The 17,398-nt window shown below is 55.8% G+C and overlaps 1 protein-coding gene across 2 annotated transcripts in view; it reads left to right on the plus strand.

The window, feature by feature from the left end:
• The window catches only part of ELAPOR1 (endosome-lysosome associated apoptosis and autophagy regulator 1), a 67,848-nt gene that overhangs the window by 30,290 nt on the left and 20,160 nt on the right, over positions 1 to 17,398 (plus strand). For both annotated transcript variants that reach the window (XM_067531583.1, XM_067531582.1), the window contains exons 4-12: positions 3,902 to 4,049; positions 4,838 to 4,918; positions 5,509 to 5,614; positions 5,721 to 5,870; positions 11,404 to 11,492; positions 13,944 to 14,121; positions 14,959 to 15,087; positions 15,642 to 15,732; positions 16,669 to 16,774. In XM_067531583.1, coding sequence (XP_067387684.1) covers positions 3,902 to 4,049; positions 4,838 to 4,918; positions 5,509 to 5,614; positions 5,721 to 5,870; positions 11,404 to 11,492; positions 13,944 to 14,121; positions 14,959 to 15,087; positions 15,642 to 15,732; positions 16,669 to 16,774 — 1,078 coding nt within the window. The remainder of the gene's footprint in view (positions 1 to 3,901; positions 4,050 to 4,837; positions 4,919 to 5,508; positions 5,615 to 5,720; positions 5,871 to 11,403; positions 11,493 to 13,943; positions 14,122 to 14,958; positions 15,088 to 15,641; positions 15,733 to 16,668; positions 16,775 to 17,398) is intronic.

Genomic DNA, 17,398 nt, shown 5'->3' on the forward strand with positions numbered 1-17,398 from the left:
AACTTGAGATAAAAGGGAACTGGCGATTGAGTCAGCGGCTGTATTTTGAGACTAGAGAGGCTGATGGGGACGCAGCAAAGTGACTCCAGTGGCACGATTTGACTGCAGCCCTAGTTGTAGTCATCAGCATGACAAGGGCAGGGTCTGCATTCTCAGAGAGGCGTGTGTGCGACGGACTGGTGAGAGATCAGGCATGGAAACAGCCGGAGGATTTCACTCCAACGCACAATCACGACTGAGTGCTGATGGGACGCTGTTAACATGAGCTGCCTCTCCATAGAAATCCTTCTGCGTGCACCCAGTTATGCTGACGGGGCCCTTGGCAGGGTGACAGACTCCACCTTCCAGCTCCCACGGGGACATTTGGGGCTCTCTAATTTTTCTCTTCAGTCTCTTTCTGCCCTTTGTTAGGACATGCCCTTCCCTGCAGGTGCGGGATGTAGCCAGCAGGGGCCGCAGGGCCGTCTGAACACCACTCCCACAAGCGTCTCTTGGAGGTCTGCTCCTGCCCGAATCCTGCTGTGTTGCAGCACCACCAGGCCAGGCACCCCCCTTGCTTTTGTCCTGCGAAGTTAGATGGGACTGATGGACCATGGCACTGCAAAGCCCTGCCTCAATTTCCCCTGCCCAGGGTTTCCTGTCTTGCACGGGGATTCCCATGGCCTGGGTCACTGGCTGAGTTCAGTCCCCTTGCAGCAAACAAACCAAAACCTCTGTTCCCTGCTTGGGCCCCTCTTTAGCCCTCCTTCAGGGGTCCCGTCCTCTGGGATGGAGCCTTGAGTCCTTCCACAGGAGCCCAGCTTGCTTCCAATAGCTCCTCTCCCAAACCAAGTTCTCTGGCCTTTTATGAGGCCAGGTGTTTCGGGCTGTCATCTTAGCCCTGCCCTCTCAGCCTGGGAGGCAGTTAATTATGGCCCAGGCAGGGCTAATTGAACAGGGCTGTCTGGCCCCAGGCCTACTGGCCCATAAAGAGGCAACCTGCCCTGTAACATCTGAAGGATGCTCAGACCCCCAGATCTGGGCCGCCTTAGTTGGCAGCTCTGTGTGCCACCCACTTTCCCTCTCTCACGTCCCTTAGCCGACCGCCATCACGCACCTGCCCTACCAGGCGTTGATCCCAAGACATTCCCCTTAGGATCTGCCCCTGGGTGTCGTAGGGCAGTGCTGTCATCCCGGCTGCCAAAAGGTGGCTGGCAGGGACCTTCTGCCCTTGGGTGGTGCTACCATTGGAACAGTGCATCCCCCTGGGCTGTGCAGACACCTCTGCCCTGCTGTCGGGGCAGGGAGCATCCACTCCCCGAGGCCGAGCGGATCCGCCAGCTGAGCGGTGGGGTCTGATCCCCCACCACAAGTCCCCCTCCCCAATGGTGCCCTCTGAAGGTGTCTTTCAGGCGGCAGGGCAGAATGGAGCAGCCGCAGCGTCCAGCTGGCAAGGTCACTACCATGTGCTTTGTGGAGGGTCTCTCCACCTGTAGCTGATACAGCCCAGGCCTGTCCAGAGGACCGTGAAGGACCCCACAATCGGAGTTAATGTTTGGCTGGGTGTGCAGGCAGCCTCCCCAGAGTGCGCGCTGGCATCCGCCGACAGGAGCTCTGTCTCCCCCCCAGCAGACTTGAGTTGCTCCCAGACTGAAGCAGCTGAGCCTGCATCCTGTGAATCTCTCATCCCCCTGCGTGGCTGGCTCTTCGGCCCCATGCCCCTAAAGCACAGGCGTGCTGTTCAGCCTGAGTCGCTAACCCAGAAGCCAGCCCCCTCCTCTAGTGAAGTTGCACAAAGTTTCCAGCTGCTTCTCAAATTGCGGCAGGTCGGTAATGCCAAAAACAACAGGAGCTAAAGATCTGTTAGAACATCCAGCCCATGCCAAGGAAGGGAGCTGCCCTGTTGTATGCTTTCTCTAATCCTGGCGTTGAATGACCCAAGCTTCCACTCTTTCAGGAAGTCTTCCCTAATAGCCTGAATTCACCCTTTCTTAACATCCCTCCAGATGTGCTGCACCCCTGGAGCCGTGCAGGGTCAACATTTCACTGCTTCCTTACTTCAGGTTTTGCCCAGTGCATACGGAACCTGTGGAACTCACCCTCACATGATATTAGTGAGGCCAAGAGCTCAGTCGGATTCAGAAAAATGTAATAGGCATCTGTAGTTACCACGGTTACCTTAAAGTGTTAAAGGCTGTAAACCCAGGCGCTTCTTGGCAGGAGCCAGCCAATGAGTGTCGGGGCTGTGAGCAATTATTCCATCCTCCCTCACTGAGATTCTTGCCCCTTCCTCTGCAGCAGCTGGTGCTGGGCGCTGTCAGCACCAGACTGGACTAGATGGAGCCTGGTTTGATCCAGGCTGGGGATTCCTTCCCTGTCACCTTCCAGGACCTGCCTCTTGCCCCTGCCCCCTTCCACGCCTCCCATTTCCGGAGTATGTCCTTGGAAGGCCTGGTACTCTTGTGGACACGTCAGCCCCAGCTCCGTGACCAAGGGTGGTGCAGCAGCAGCCAGGATGCGGGGACATGTGGGGGTGTCTTTCGGAGCTAAATCAGAAGCAGTATTTGTGTGGTGAAGCACCTGTAACTGCAGCTAGCTTTAGCAGCTGATTAACATTCATTAGTGTTATCGGAGGCCAGAGGCTGTCACGTTAGGAGGCCAAAGGGCTTTACCAGCGACAGGCGGTGGACAGATAACAGGTATTGGTTCTCCCACCACTGAACTGCAGCCACCTCTGGGGTGGTATATGGCAGTTCTTCAACAGCCCACAGCAACCTAGCCAGCTGTTCTGGAGGTGAAGGAGAGCACTGTAGCTAACTGTACCTGCAGGAGGAAACAAAGTCCTTGTCTATATTCAGTTACATTAGTACAACTAACTGATTTAAAACCAGTGTGTAATCTAGTGTGGACGCTCTTAACTCAGTTTAAGCTAGGTTTATATCGATTTAGCTTAATTTGGCAAAGAATTGATGTAAGCCTGGTTTAAATCGATTTAAGAGCATCCACGCTGTGTTTGCACCAGTTTAACGGAAGCAGTTCCATATCCTGCATTTAGTTAAACCTGGGCAACTCTGAATCTAGACATGTCTCGGGTAGGTTTTAGATCTCCTTCCTCCCGTGGGAATTAGATCGGCTCCGTCTTTCTGCGCTGTGGCTGAGGCTGCCACACTCGCTCTTTTTTGTGGCAATGCTGCTCCCGGACGTCGCCTGCCTTCTGCAGTCCCGCACAGCTTCGTTTTCCCCCTCTGTCCTTTGATCACTGCAGGCGCAGAGAAGGGAGCTCAGATGCTTCAATCAGAAAACAGTGTTTTTATGAGTAACTCTCCCTGGAAAACTGTGACCTGGCACTAGCAAGAGTGTTTATGCAACTTGCAAATGTAACCTACTTCTAGCGTCAGTTTAATTATGCATCCCACTTCCAGGCATGCTTAGAGCAGACGCAGCGCTGTGTAGCCTCATCCCCTTTCCTCCCATTAGGGCCGGGTTGGTCTGTTCAGCTCAGAGCAATGGCCAGTGACCAGGGCAGGAACGCAGGTCACTGAACATGCTGCTTTCTTTTCCTGACATGCTAGCGGAAGGAGATGCACTAACAGAAAGCTCAGTGGGGCTTCAGGTCACGGCTGCCTCCGTCAGAGCGCTCAGGGCGAGGCCTTTCTAGCCAGCTGTGCCATGCTGAGCACATCCTGCAAATCTCTGGTGATACCATTGACTGCACTGACAGGGCTGAGAGCACCATCTGAGCCTGGGTTTTCCACTGGGGGAGGCTGGGAACATCTCGCCTGTGCGACCTGAGCTGCCGCCCTGAACAGTGCTGTTCCTCTCCTCACTTTGTGCTTGGTAGCTCTCCCTTCCCTGCAGCACCGCAGGTGGCGTCTGGCCCTGGCACTGTGTGCTCACTGCCCGGCTGCTCTCCCCGTTCTAGGTCCACCTGGGTGCCCCTGGGCGACTACATTGCCTCCAACACAGACGAGTGCACAGCCACCCTGATGTACGCCGTCAATCTGAAGCAGTCCGGCACGGTCTCCTTTGAATACATCTACCCAGACAGCAGCATCGTCTTTGAGTTCTTTGTACGTTTCCTCAGGTTGCTCCCCTCCGTGTCGTGTTCCCCTATCAGTCTCCCTGCCCGGGTTGGCCTGACACGCCCCCCCGGCGGGGATCAGCAGGGATTGCACCTGTGACTAAATGCGTGAGCCTTTACTGCCTGAGCTAAATCACCCCACTGTGTTAGCCGTGGCTGGGGCAGGCTCCTCACCTCTCATGTGGCCCAGACACCACTAAGGGGGACCAAGTGCCAGGGTTTAATCCAGCTGCTCTCCGAGTCCCAAGGGGAGACGTGCTCTGAGATGTCCGCCCATGCCCACCCCTCTGGCTCAGCAGGACGTGAGTCAAGGTTGCCCTTAGGATTCTCTCTGTGACCGGCTCATGTGCGGTTGATTCCATGCAGCTGCTGGGAGTGCTGCCTGCTTGCCTGTGCCTGAGGGCAGGATGGCCAAAGAAGCATGCCCTGGGATGAAGTGTAGCTGGGCTGCCCTCCAAGTCCCAGCATGCAGTGCTCCACCTCAATCTGCTGGGGATGGAGCACTGCATGCTGGGACGTGTAGTCTCTGGGGGCGGTCCCTACAGTTGTTCCATGTGATGCCAGTCAGGCGTGGCGCCTGGGTTTGTGCATGTTACGCGTCTCAGCAGAGCCCGGCTTGAGGGCTTTGCCCTGTGGTAGCGGGGCTGGGAGGGCAGTGGAAGGGTCTTTTCAGAAGCAGTCAGTGGTGTGAGAAACGGCGCTCACGAGCCCAGCCAGACTGCCTCAGAACTGACGTGCAGAAGCTGCATCCTCAGCCCGTGTCCCGTGTCGCCCTAGGTTCAGAACGACCAGTGCCAGCCCACGGTGGAGGAGTCGCGGTGGATGAGAACCACGGAGAAGGGTTGGGAATTCCACAGTGTAAGTAGGAACCGTCTGCAAGAGCTTCCCAGCCCGGCGCGGCTCAGGTGGTGGCATGGCAGGCTGCGCAGACCCACACCAGCACCTGCACCCTCAGCCAGTGTCCCGGTGCTGCTGGAAGTGGTGTCCTGCAGATGGGGGTTGGGCAAAGGTTCCCCCCACCTCCATCCTTGAGATAATCAGTTAAAATCCAAACAATAGCTGTTGGTGTCGCACACTCAGCGCCCCCAGAGTGACTAGTCACATTAGAAGATCGTGGCCTCAGGGCACATCCCCCCTGTCCGAGCCAGCGCTCCCTTTGTCAGCACAGCCGGCTCAAATGTCCAGGATGATCCGTTGCTGAGTGCAGGACAACCAGGGTCTGACTCTGCCCTTGCTCCCGCTGCTCCAAGTCAGGAGTGCCTGCGCTCGGTGGAGCTGCGCCGGTGTGAGGCTAGGTGAGATCAGAACTGGGTCCCTGCTGTAATCGCTGGGCGTCATCGCCTCCCTGTGTGCACTGAGTTCTCTGGAGCAACAGGACCAGGCAAAGCAACGTCCCTTTTCCTCTCAGGATTTGACCTACCCCCAGGGGGTTCTGTTTAATCTCGTAGGTGGAACTGAGTCGCGGCAATAACGTGCTGTACTGGAGAACCACAGCCTTCTCCGTGTGGTCCAAGGTCCCCAAGCCCGTGCTGGTGCGGAACATCGGCATCACAGGTATGGGGGCAGACGTGCTTGCCAGCTGCATGATTGCCCTGGCCGCTGCCCGCAAGGAGGGCAGTGACGGTCTGAGCTGAGTTTGTGTCCTTCCCTCCCGCCCCAGGGGTGGCCTACACTTCAGAATGCTTCCCCTGCAAAGCGGGCACCTACGCCGCCACGTCGGGATCTTCCGTCTGCCAGCTGTGCCCGGCCAACTCCTACTCCAGCAAGGGAGCCATCTCCTGTCAGCCCTGCGAGCCAGACGCCTACTCAGGTAAGGGGCCGTGTGTTCCCACGCCTGCAGCCCGACGCGCCACTCCTGGGGCTAGGCACCTTCTGACGTAAACCCGCCCCTCCCAGCTCATCTCACTGCACTAGTCCCGAAACCCTCCATGAGCAGCCAGCCCAGTGCATCTCGCAGGGTGGCAGGTCTCTGCTTCGCCCCAGTAGTTCAGGGGTGTGGAATATGGCCTGCATGGAGCACCTGGCGCAGCCAGGGGCCGCCATATTTAACATCGGTGTATCGCTGACTGCCCATGGCACTTCCTGTTCCCCGCGCAACTGTGGGATCTCCTGGCTGCATCTGCCTCACCCCTCAGCACTGCCCACCTGGAGCCCTCTGCCAAGGAGGCTGACACAGGCCCTGGACTCTGCCATTGCTGTCCCCTTGCCCCACCCCATTATTGCTGTTGAAGCTAAGGCTGAAGGTGGCTGCTTTGGTTTTCCTGCTTATTCGCATGCCATCATCATCAGAGGTGTCCATGGGGCCCTGGACAGAGAGATGGGATTGATCCTCTCTTGCCCTTTTTCTCCCAAACTATGGGGCAGAGGGTGAGATAAAGGGGGCCCAGATCAAAACTGGGGCAAGGGGGGCAGAGTGGTCTGGTTTTGCAAAAGAAAACTCTGATCAGGTGTTTAAACACGCACACGCACGCACGCAAACACACACCCTCCCCAGCCCCTTTCTGTTGCAATTTTGTGTGTTTGGAAAGAGTTTTTTCTTGCTGTCCCAGAGCCAGCAGGGGAGCATGAGAGCCGCAAATGTTCCAGTTTTTCAGGCTTTCTATAAATGGGGTCTATTTTATTACAACTTTAAAAACACTTTCCTGCAACACAATGGTGCATTTAACAGACAATTCCGAGTCTGGAGAATATGGTCCAGCAGGTAATTTGAAGGCAAGTGAACTTCTTGCGGGTGTCAGTCAGTATTCAGCATCTACATGAAAACCCCAAAAGCCTGCCCAGGAAAGTCTCCCTGTGGGGAACCTGCCGTCTCCTCGAGGAGTCAGAGCGTTGGTGCTGTCCCTAGCTCTCAGAGAACTCTTCATCACCGCTTCACAAAGGAGGGAACGGTAATGATGGGACAGCCGAGTTTGGCAATTGACTGATCTTTGACTACTGATGGTAGATATGCCAATGGGCTGTGATGGGACGTTAGATAGAATTCTCTGTAGTAACTCAGAACCCTCCTTTCTTGGGTGTCTGGCTGGTGAGTCTTGCCCACGTGCTCAGGGTTTAACTGATCGCCATATTTGGGGTCGGGAAGGAATTTTCCCCCAGGGCAGATTGGCAAAGGCTCTGGGTGTTTTTCACCGTCCTCTGTAGCATGGGGCACGGCTCAGTTGCTGGTGGATTCTCTGTACTTTAAAGTCTTTAAATCATGATCTGAGGACTTTAATAACTCAGTCATAGGTCAGGGGTCTATTACAGGAGCGGATGGTGAGGTTCTGTGGCCTGCGCTGTGCAGGACGTCAGACTAGATGATCATATTGATCCCTTCTGACCTTAGAGTCTGAGTCAGCATCAATATCCCCACTTGACAGGTGGGGAAACTGAGGCACAGAAAGGGGCCATGACCTGCCCAAGGTCAGGCAGCAGTTCACCAGGAATAGAAGAACCCAGGTGTTCTGGTCCAGTGCTCTGTCCACGAGGCTGGGGGCTGGTCCAGGGGGTGAACTCACTGCTGGCTTTATTTCAGATGTGTCATTTTACAGTCCCCAGCAGCTTCTTTCTGCGGCGACTCAGGGGCTGAGAGAGCTGGAGGAAGCCCTTCCGTCTGTTACCCATTGGCAGCACATCCTTGTTTCCACCCTCAATATCTCCCAGCAATAGCTACAGGGTTTGCTGAGCTGTTTGACTCTGGGCAAGGCACGGGCTACCCCCCATTGGCACCCCATGCCCCCAGTCAGCTCATTGAGAGTCTAGGGCCAAAGCTTGCAATCTCTTTTTGGGCAAACCTCTCACTGGCTTCTGGGAGTGGGGAAGGGCAGCAGGATTAACCATAAGGCGTTAATTGTCACAGCAAGCCTCTTAATGAGCTGGTTAGCATGATAAATGGGCCACAGAACAGCCAGCTGCGCCTGGGCCTCCCATTCCATGCAGCTGGAGCTAATCAGATCTGAAGCACCTGAAGCAGAACTTATGGCACTGCGGTTCCTCTCGATTGCCAGCCGCCTGCTTTCTGGGAGCGGTGCAGAGCAACGGTCCGTGTGCTACAGCGATGCATTGGACCAGCTGGGTTGACCTGGAGGGAGGTGGGACCAACGCTTTCCCAAGGACTGATCTGACTTGCTCGAATGGGGCTGTGTGGGAGAGGAATGGATGCTCCTGGGCCAGTGCTGCTTACTGAACAATGTAAACTCATATGAATTCGTCAGTTTAACCAAGAAATTGATGTGCACCAGCCTTGTTATTCCCAGTGACATCTCCCACACACTTCAAACTAAATGCACTGCTTTAGATAAAACAAACACATGTATTAACTACAGCATGATTTTAAGTGATTATAAGTCAAAGGATAGCAAGTCAGTTTTGGTCAAGAGGAAACACAAGCAAAACGCATTCTAAACTAAGCTTAACACTTTCAGCAACCTTACAAACGAAGGTGTTTCTCACCACAGGCTGGCTGGTTTCCCTTCAGCCAGGCTCTCCCCTTTGGTCAGCACTTCAGTTGCTTGTTGGTGTTTTGTAGCTGGAGGTGGAAAAGAGAGAGCATGGCAAATGTCTCCTCTTTTTAAAATGTTCCTTCTCCATTCTGGAGCTTGCCTCCCCCTCCTCAGGGTCCGGTGACAAACAATGTCCTTGTATGGTTTCATCCATGTCCTCAGTCAGTCAGCCTTACCAGGCTCCAAGCTGGCCACGGTAAGGGAGGTGTGACACACTGCACCACACGTACCCCCTTGTGTATCATTTATGTTCACTCTTATAGTGTGTTGTTTAATGCAAACTATGTCATGGAAGGTGTTTTTGGAATGCTCATGACACACTGAACATTATTGTTATGGTAGCATGTTTCCTGCAATGTCGCATGTACACATATGAAACTCTGCTATGTAATATTCCCAAATGTGTGTCTCACATGGCTTGCAGCAGATCCAGGAAACACTAAAAGCAGACAGGTAATTCACGCCTCACTAAGGCATGCATAAAACAACCCAGCTCTTCCAGGGACAATAGATTGACCTAAGGATCCGATAAGGGGATGCTCATTGACTCAGGATGTGGATCCATGCATGGATACTTTTGTTACCTGACCCTGAAGCGAGGTGGGGGCGGAGGAACATGTTAAAAGAGGAGACATGTTGGCTCTCCGGACTCAGGAGCTCTCTCTTGCAACCCAGCTAAGAATGATGTCAAGCAAGCAACTGAAGCATTGACCACAGGGGAAAGCCTGGTTGTGTGCCGACCAACCAGCCTGTGGTGAGAACCATCTAAGACTGTAAGGCTACTGAAAGTGTTAAGCTTAGTATAGAAAGCAATTTGCCTTTTATTTACTTTTGATTCAATCTGACCTACTTTCCTCTGGTTTATAGTAACTTAAAATCTGTCTGTACTTAATAAACTTAATTGTTTGTTTTTATCTAAAGCAGTGCATGTGGTTTGGTGCATGTAGCGTGTAGAGATATCATTTAGAGTAACGGAGTTGGTGCATATCAATTTCTTTGATACATTAACAAACTAATATGAGCTTGCAGGGTTCAGTGGGCAGCACTGAACATTGTAAGACGGCAGTTCCTAGGGTTACATCTGGGGACTAGGGAGGTTGGTGGGGATCACACCAGTGCATAATTCCATAAGTGGCTGGCTAGAGGCACCCATTCACTGAGTCGAGGGGCAACTTGCTTGCTGGTGGCTGTGCATGAGCTGCCCAGGCGTGGGAGGTTCACACAGCAATGGAGAGTGAGACACACTCCAAGAGTGAGGGATTGGGGTGACACAGCAATATACCAGTCCGGATTGCAGAGGGGAACATCTTAGGAGGTGACTCACTCGAGAGTCCTATTGGTTCTTTGTTGATGCCTATGTAAGCGGGGGAATGGGCCTGCTATTGTGGGGAATTTTCCTGGCTTATACACTACCCCGGTGGAGTTGGCTAGCGAAAGGATCTGAGTCCTTGCTCCCACTCCCTTTACCCAGAGCCTGCCTGACCTCGAGGGCTCCCCTCCTACTCTCCTGTGTGGTGGGGTCCTTGTAACCCTGACAAGGCTGGGCCCAGGATTCCTGGGGCTCAACCCCCAATCTTGCTGTGGTCCCTTAGGACAGGGGCGTCCCCACTGCGGGGTACTAACTCTGCACTGGGCACTTCCCTGACCCACTAATCACTGCACACAGTGCAAAGCAATACCATTTATTAAACAAACAGCAATCAAACGTCAAATACAAAATAAGAAAAGAGGAGAAAGGTGAAAGGAAAACACCCAACACTGCCCCCTGGTATGGGGGCACCACAAACAGCATCTCTGGGGTGTGAGGGATGCTCACAGTCTGTGTCACATGTCACAGGCCCCCTGCCCAGGCCCTGGCTGCACTGCAGGGATGCAGAGAGTCAGACACTTGCTCTGGCAGTGGCCACGTGCTCCCAGGCTCTAGGGGCAGGGCCCTTCTCCCCAGCGTCGGACCCCCTGTCGGGGTCACGATCCCCCTCTGAGTCTGGTCTGTGCGGCCTCTTGGCTGGTGGCGTCTCCCTGGGCCGGGCCCTGCCCAGGGCCCCCCTCGCTGTCCTGAGCTGCTCACCGCACCCAACTCCAGACGCACTGCTCAGTGCAGCTGGGCTCGGCTCGGCTCGGCTCTCTGGGATGTCCCTCTGGATCTGCTACTGTGGCTCAGCTTGGCTCAGCTCCTGTGCTTCTCTTCTGGCCTCCCAGCTGCTGGTTGCTTTGTCCTTAGCTAGGCTGGGGTCTGCCCAGGCAGGCAGCTCCAGCTCACCCGGAGGGCAGGGCTACCCCCTGCCACCCTCCTGGCTCCCTCATTGACCTGCCCGCCCTGTCAATCAGGCTGACCTGAGTTGGCCTCTCCCCACTGGCCCTGGGGGCTGTGTCTGTTTCAGGGTCCTGCTTCCTCCAGAGATGCCAACCAGAAAGACCCACTAAGTTTCAGTGAGGGGCTAATAAACCCCTTACACCTAGGCCAGTCCTTTGTTCCTGGAAAACTGAGCTGGGTTTGTCCTATACATGCCTTGAGAAGGTGTGAACTGCCTCTCTGCTCCTGGAGAGTTTTCCCTGGATATGTTTCAAGCCCTGAGGACACATCTTTGGGAATATTACATCGTGAAGCCTCATAACCTGTGCTCTTGACATTGTAACAAACCTATTACTATAACAATAATGTCCCGAGCACTCCAAAAACACCTCACATGCCATAGTTTGCATTAAACAATACACGGTTACACTATAAGGGTGAACATGGAGGGTTCAGAGCGTCACAGTCTCCTACAGCACATGCTACTTGTGCTTCTGGGATCATGCTGGCTGCGCTGCTCTCATTGCTCCGTTTTAACCACAGGCTTTTTCTTTTTCTTTGCAATAAAGAGCAAGGCTCGAGCTCTTGCAAACCTCGTCCGCCCTGCACAGATAAGGATTATTTCTACACGCACACGGCCTGCGATGCCAATGGAGAGGTATGTGCCTGCCGGTCTGCGTTACTGTCTCCGTCCTGTCTCTGGAGTCACAAGGTTCTATTGTTTAGCACAGCAATGACACCGTGCTCTTCTGTTCATGTTCAAAGCGTTGTACCGGCATTAACTAATGAAAGGACTCAGTTTACTTAAGTCATGCTCCCGTCTTCAGACCTTTTCCTTGCCTTTGTTACGACCAACCCCTGTAAGCACCTGGAGTGGGAGCAGAGCGCGCCGGCGCGCCATGTGTTTGCTTTGTGTGTCTGGTAGCGCTCTGTCTCTGATCGGTTTTACTGTTTCTCTGCCCTGTCTGAGGGCTCGGCAGTTTCCCCTGAGGGTTGTGTGCATATGTGTGTGTTTTTCATACCCAGACCTGGGGAAAGGAGATTGGCTTTGGGGAAGCCAATCCACTGCTGAAATGGGGGTTAGGGTCGTGTCTTTTTACACAACATACCGAATCTGAAGGGCACAGTGGGGTCTGAACAGCTGGGTTGACTAAGGCTTTGTCTTCACTAGCACTTAGGGCAGCAAAACTTTTGTCGGTCGGGGGTGTGAAAAAACCCACCCCCGTGAGCGACATAAGTTTTGCCGGCATAAGCGCTTGTGTGGACAGTGCTGTGTCAGCGGGAGACGCTCTCCTGCCAACATAGCTCCCGCCGCTCGTTTAGGTGGCTTTCTGATGTCAGTGGGAGAGCGCTCTCCCATCACACCCCTGACCGACAAAAGTTTTCCAGGAATAAGTGCTAGTGCAGACAAGGCCTAAGTGTAGGCAGCGTACAGGGCCTCGTGCTGCACACCCCCTGCTGCTCTGGCCCAGTGCCGGGGGCTCCGGGTGTGCAGAACACAGTGAGGACCCCTGCAAGGTTCACTAGCCACTTAAAGGGATACCACCCAATTCCTCCCCACTACAGTTAGGGTTTGCGTACTCACAGAGCTGTCCCGCTAAAGTGAGACAGCCCCTGCAGCGAGAACACTTGTACCAGTGTGGCTTACTGCTGTAAGGGGAGGAGAACAAGCTAGAGTTGGAGAGGACGTCTCTGCAAGTACCTGCATGCTGACTAGAGCCCGTTATTATTGCTGCACTGGGGTACTGCCTGGAGCCCTGTTGCGGGCCGGGACCCTGCCAGCTGCTTGCTCCTGCGTACGGCAGGTGAGGAAATGTAGTTTCTTTTCCACTGATTTTTTGTTTTCAGGAAACAGATTTGTAATCAACAGGCCAGTTTGGGTTTTGATAACTGACAAAAACCTGAACCGGTTCCTGGAGAACCAGTATCTTCTCCCAAACGCTCCACTTTGTCCAAATGACTTTGTCGTTGGGAGGGAAACAGTTGTGACGCCATTTTTCAACCAGCTCTTGTGCCGACCTGTCCTGAGCCCTTTCCTCTGAACACTCAGCCTCTGCCCATCTGTCCAGCCCCCTTAGGTACCATAGTGTCTGAGCACCTCTCCGTTTTCCCCACATTTATTCTCCCACGCTCCTGGGATTCCAGGCAGGGCTGTTTATCACCACGTGCAGATGGGCCCTGAGGGGCTAGGTGACTTGCCCAGTCACTCAGGCAGCCTATGGTGGAGCTGGGAAATGAACCCAAATCTCTTAGGTGCTTGGTGAGTGCCATCTCCCTGGGCTTCCTGCTCTGCAGTGGCTCTGAGATCAGTGACAGAGGTCTAAGCCCTGCTCACTTCAGCTCCACATGGGGACATTAGTGTTCAAAACTCTGCACCAGATCCTGAGCCCAAATGGAGTCTGGCATTGCTGGAGGCATGGCAGGGACTGGAGGAATGTCGTGCTGTGGTGACCCTGGGCTGGCAGAATGGTGCGTAGGGGACTGTATACCAGCATAAACTGGAACAGCCACAGGGCTGTTCTGACTTACACCGCCCCACCCAGCTCCCAGCAGCCCGGGATCAAGCTCCCTGACTCTGTTTAAAGCACTGCCCCTTTAAATCAGTGCAGGGTTACATCCAGATGCACAGTCCCTGGGGGTCAGAGCAGGGCTCTGGGAGTCCATTGCTGCTGGCTCCTGTTCCCAGCTCTGCCTTGCCACGTGGCCTTGCTCACTGCGGCTGTCTGCAGAACCCTGCAGCTGGGCTCCCCCACCTTTGCGTGTCCCTCCAGGGAGCAGCACTGGGCAGGGGTGTGGAGCAGCAGTTAGGAGTGTGTGCGCTGTCTCCCCATGGCTGCATCCCCGGCCCGGCCACTCTCATATGGGAAATGTTCCCAGGGACCCTTCCGTGGCTCTCCTCTGGCGTAACCCACTGTGCAGCGGCTGCAGGGAGCCCCCCGCGGGGCCTTCCTCAGCACAGCTGTGATCGCTGCTATGAACCCTGGCCAGGCTGGGGTCCCATGTACAGCGCCTCCTTGTGGAGCTGATTAGTTTTCTGACGAGCATCCCTGTGGGGCCAGAGCTGGGCGGCAGAGATGCTCGTCCTCACCTGCTATCTGTGCTTTTCCAGACTCAGTTAATGTTTAAGTGGGCGGAACCGAAAACCTGCAGTGAGGATCTGCCCACAGCCGTGCACCTGCCTCCCTCGGGGGTGAAAACCAACTGCCCACCATGCAACCCCGGCTTCTTCAAAACCAACTCAAGCACCTGTGAGCCCTGCTCATCCGGCTCATACTCCAACGGCTCCGGTAATGCCGCCCTGTCTTTTCTGTCTGCTGAGTCAGCTGGGGCCAGAGCTCGGCTCTCCCACCTTTGCTATCACGGCACAGAGGGCCGAGCTGCGGTGAAGGGTGCAGGGATGCTGCATGCTGGGCAAAGCAGCAGCTTTGGTTTGCCCCCCGTTAGCCATGCTCCGCAGGCCAGGCTCAGACGGGGGGGCCAGGGAGCCTGGGCAGGTTCGGGTTCTCGCCAGCCCTGCCTTTCCCGTGTCACTAGGGGACCATGGGCTGGTGTCCAGTATGGAGAAGGGGATCCCTGCATTGAAAGGGTGAGAGCCACTGGCTTGCCCCCGTGCCATTCTCTCAGTGTGTCTATGTCAGGCCAGAAGGGACCATTCAGATCTCCTGCCTCACACAGGCCGGAGACCTAGGGACGCCTGCATCCCGCTCATAGCTTGTGGTCGAGCTAGAGGTTGTACTTGAGAAAGAGATGCCCAGCCCTGTACTGGAGAATCCACCCCGTCCCTTAATAAGTGATTCCATTGGCTAATTGTACTCACCTAAACATCTGCACCTTATTTCTAGCCTGAACTTCTCTAGCTTCAACTCCCGGCCATTGGATCTTGTTACTTGGACTCCCTAGGCTCTCACTCCGCCCCGCCCCTTCCTCTGTTCGTTTCAGGTGTGCTTCCCGCCGCGTGTTCCCATGGGATCACACACACACAGGTGGGAGAGCACAGCTGGCTGTGGCCACCGTCACAGCTCCTGCTGCCTGGAATCCGTGGCCAAAGTGCAGCGATCTCCACCTGCTGTCCCCGGACCCAATCAAAGCTGACCTACAGTAACGCTGTCTCCCTCTGCTCCCAGGCTGCGTCAGCTGTGCTGCTGGGACCGAGCCGGTGCTGGGCTTGGAGTACAAATGGTGGAACACCCTGCCGCCTAACATGGAGACGACCGTCCTTAGCGGAATCAACTTTGAATATAAAGGGATGGCAGGTACCTGGGTGGGAGCGTTTACCAGCATGCTTTCCCCAGGGGGGGCTGGCAGGGCTTCCCCTGACTCAGGAGACGCTGCAGCCACAGGGGCTCTGTTAGCTCTCGGGATGGAATTAGCCCCTGATTGCTGCATAAGGCCAGCTGTGCACGCAGGTTTACGTCCTGGTGGGGCTACGTCTGGAAGGGGGGTGCCTGTTACTGCAGTAGTTACACTGGTATGATCCCTCACGCGGTTCCCCCTCCTGTACAGGACTAGCCGTGTCAGGATAGGCACCTTGGTGCCCCCACACCAGTGGGTTGTACGGCTCTGTGCCGGCAGAGCTAACGCAGTGCAACAAACCCAGCCAACCCGTGGAGGGCAGCGTTCCACCCCTCCGCCCAGGTGCGAATGACCACACAAGGCGCCGGACAGGGTGTGACGCCCTCCGCCTCGATCTGCCCTGCAAACACCCTCTGTCTCTGTGGCACTGTCTTGGTGGTGGTCATGCCCTGGAAGCCCCTGTCACACCCAAGAGGGTGTGAATGGCTTTGACCCTTGGCCTCTGCTGTTCCAGGGTGGGAGGTGGCTGGTGACTACATATATACAGCAGCAGGTGCCTCCGACAATGACTTCATGATCCTGACGCTGGTCGTTCCTGGATTCAGGTGAGAGCCGGGGTGGCCAGGGTGCAGGATGCCAGTCTGCAGAGAGCCGCAGGGGGGCAGTGCTCCACGGGACAGATTTCAGTGGGCAGGTGGTACACCTCGGTGCACAGCCCAGCATGGACGGGCTCAACAGGAAGGGCTGCCCTAGCTCCTAGCACAGGACGTTGGTGTTATTAATCATGTTTATTACGGCAGTGCCTGCGGGCCAGCCAGGACTAGGCCCGCGGAGGGCGTAGCTGGGCCGCCGGCGTGTTAGCAGCACGGGGCGCGCTGGTGCCACGGCTTTGTTGGAGGTGGGTTTAGTTAGAAGCTTAAGGACAAGAAAAGTGCAGGGAGAGGGATGCTGCAGGGACGTAGAGACAGGGCAGGGGCGATGGAGCCAAAGGCAGGTGTGGAGTGAAGAGACTGAGGCAGGGGATCCCCCATCAGCCCAGGGCAGGGAAAGCCCAGGCAGAGCTGTAGGAAGGACCCTACCTTGGCTGCAATCCAGCCCCACTCTTGCTGGCTCCTCCCTGCGTTTTTTCCCCACGTCCAGATGGCTGCAGGGAGGGGTGGGCACCACCGGGTCCTGGAGCCCCATAGTCAAGGGGTCTTCCCTGCACGGTGTCAGAATCAGGAGGGTGCAGGGCGAGGGGTGGGTCCATTTTACCCCCTCCCCGTGCAGCAATCCCTGCTTTGACCGCTGCCACCAGCTTGGTCTCAGGCACCAATACTGAGGTCAGACTCCATCACGTGGGTAAATCTGGAGTAAACCCACTGACCTCCTGGGAGTTCCCGTGTTTACACCGGATCACTGAGAGCAGAGCCTGCCTCCCAGGATGGTCACCTGGGTACTGCGGACTAGTGCTGCCCTCCCTGCACGCAGACACAGGCTCTCAGCCCTCGCCGACGCCTTACGCGGTAGGACGCAGCCTGAGACCTGCTCTGTGTCCGCAGGCCCCCGCAGTCGGTGATGGAGGACGCTGAGAACAAAGAGGTGGCGAGAATCACCTTTGTCTTTGAGACTGTCTGCAGCGTGAACTGCGAGCTGTACTTCATGGTGGTAGGTTGGCTCAGCTGCTTCCTGCACGTCGATGCCGTCTCTGCCTCCTCTTGGAAGGGCCTCCCCTCCCTCCCCCCACCCCACCATGACCCCTACACCCTACAAAGTGCTTTGGGCTCTCTCGGGGGCAGTTTTCAGGTCTCTGAGTCGAGTCCAGCCCGGTGAGCAGGGGCCTAAAGCCGGGGGTTCAGGCTGACCAGCGGCTTCCTGGGAAACACCTTGGTGGGTCTCGGTTCTGCTACTGGCGGGCAGGGAGCTTGGTCATCGAAACCACCAGAGCTACTGGCCCCTGCATTGACCCTCTCAGCAGAGAGGCCAGGGCTGAGATGGAGGCTGAGCTCCCGTCTGACCCACAGCTGAGGGGTCGTGGGAGAAGCTTGCCCAGCCGCTGCCCATGCCCATGCCCACGCTGGCCATCTGTCTCCAGGGCTGTCACTCAAACACTTTCCTGCAGCACTGACCTCCCTTAACACGGAAAAGTCCTGTCCCCAAAGGGGGTGGAGGTGACCCCTGGACTGGGGCATCACCTAATGCCCACACCTTGACCTGGAGCCGCACAAACCCGGCCACCCAGCACACTCCTCTCCTTGCCACCCTGGGACGCTGGGGCCTCCCTCCTGGCTA

The sequence above is a fragment of the Emydura macquarii genome, unplaced genomic scaffold, assembly GCF_026122565.2.
Source record: "Emydura macquarii macquarii isolate MOO-44397 ecotype Brisbane River unplaced genomic scaffold, CSIRO-AGI_Emac_v2 contig_3220, whole genome shotgun sequence".
In the NCBI taxonomy this organism is placed as follows: Eukaryota; Metazoa; Chordata; order Testudines; family Chelidae; genus Emydura; species Emydura macquarii.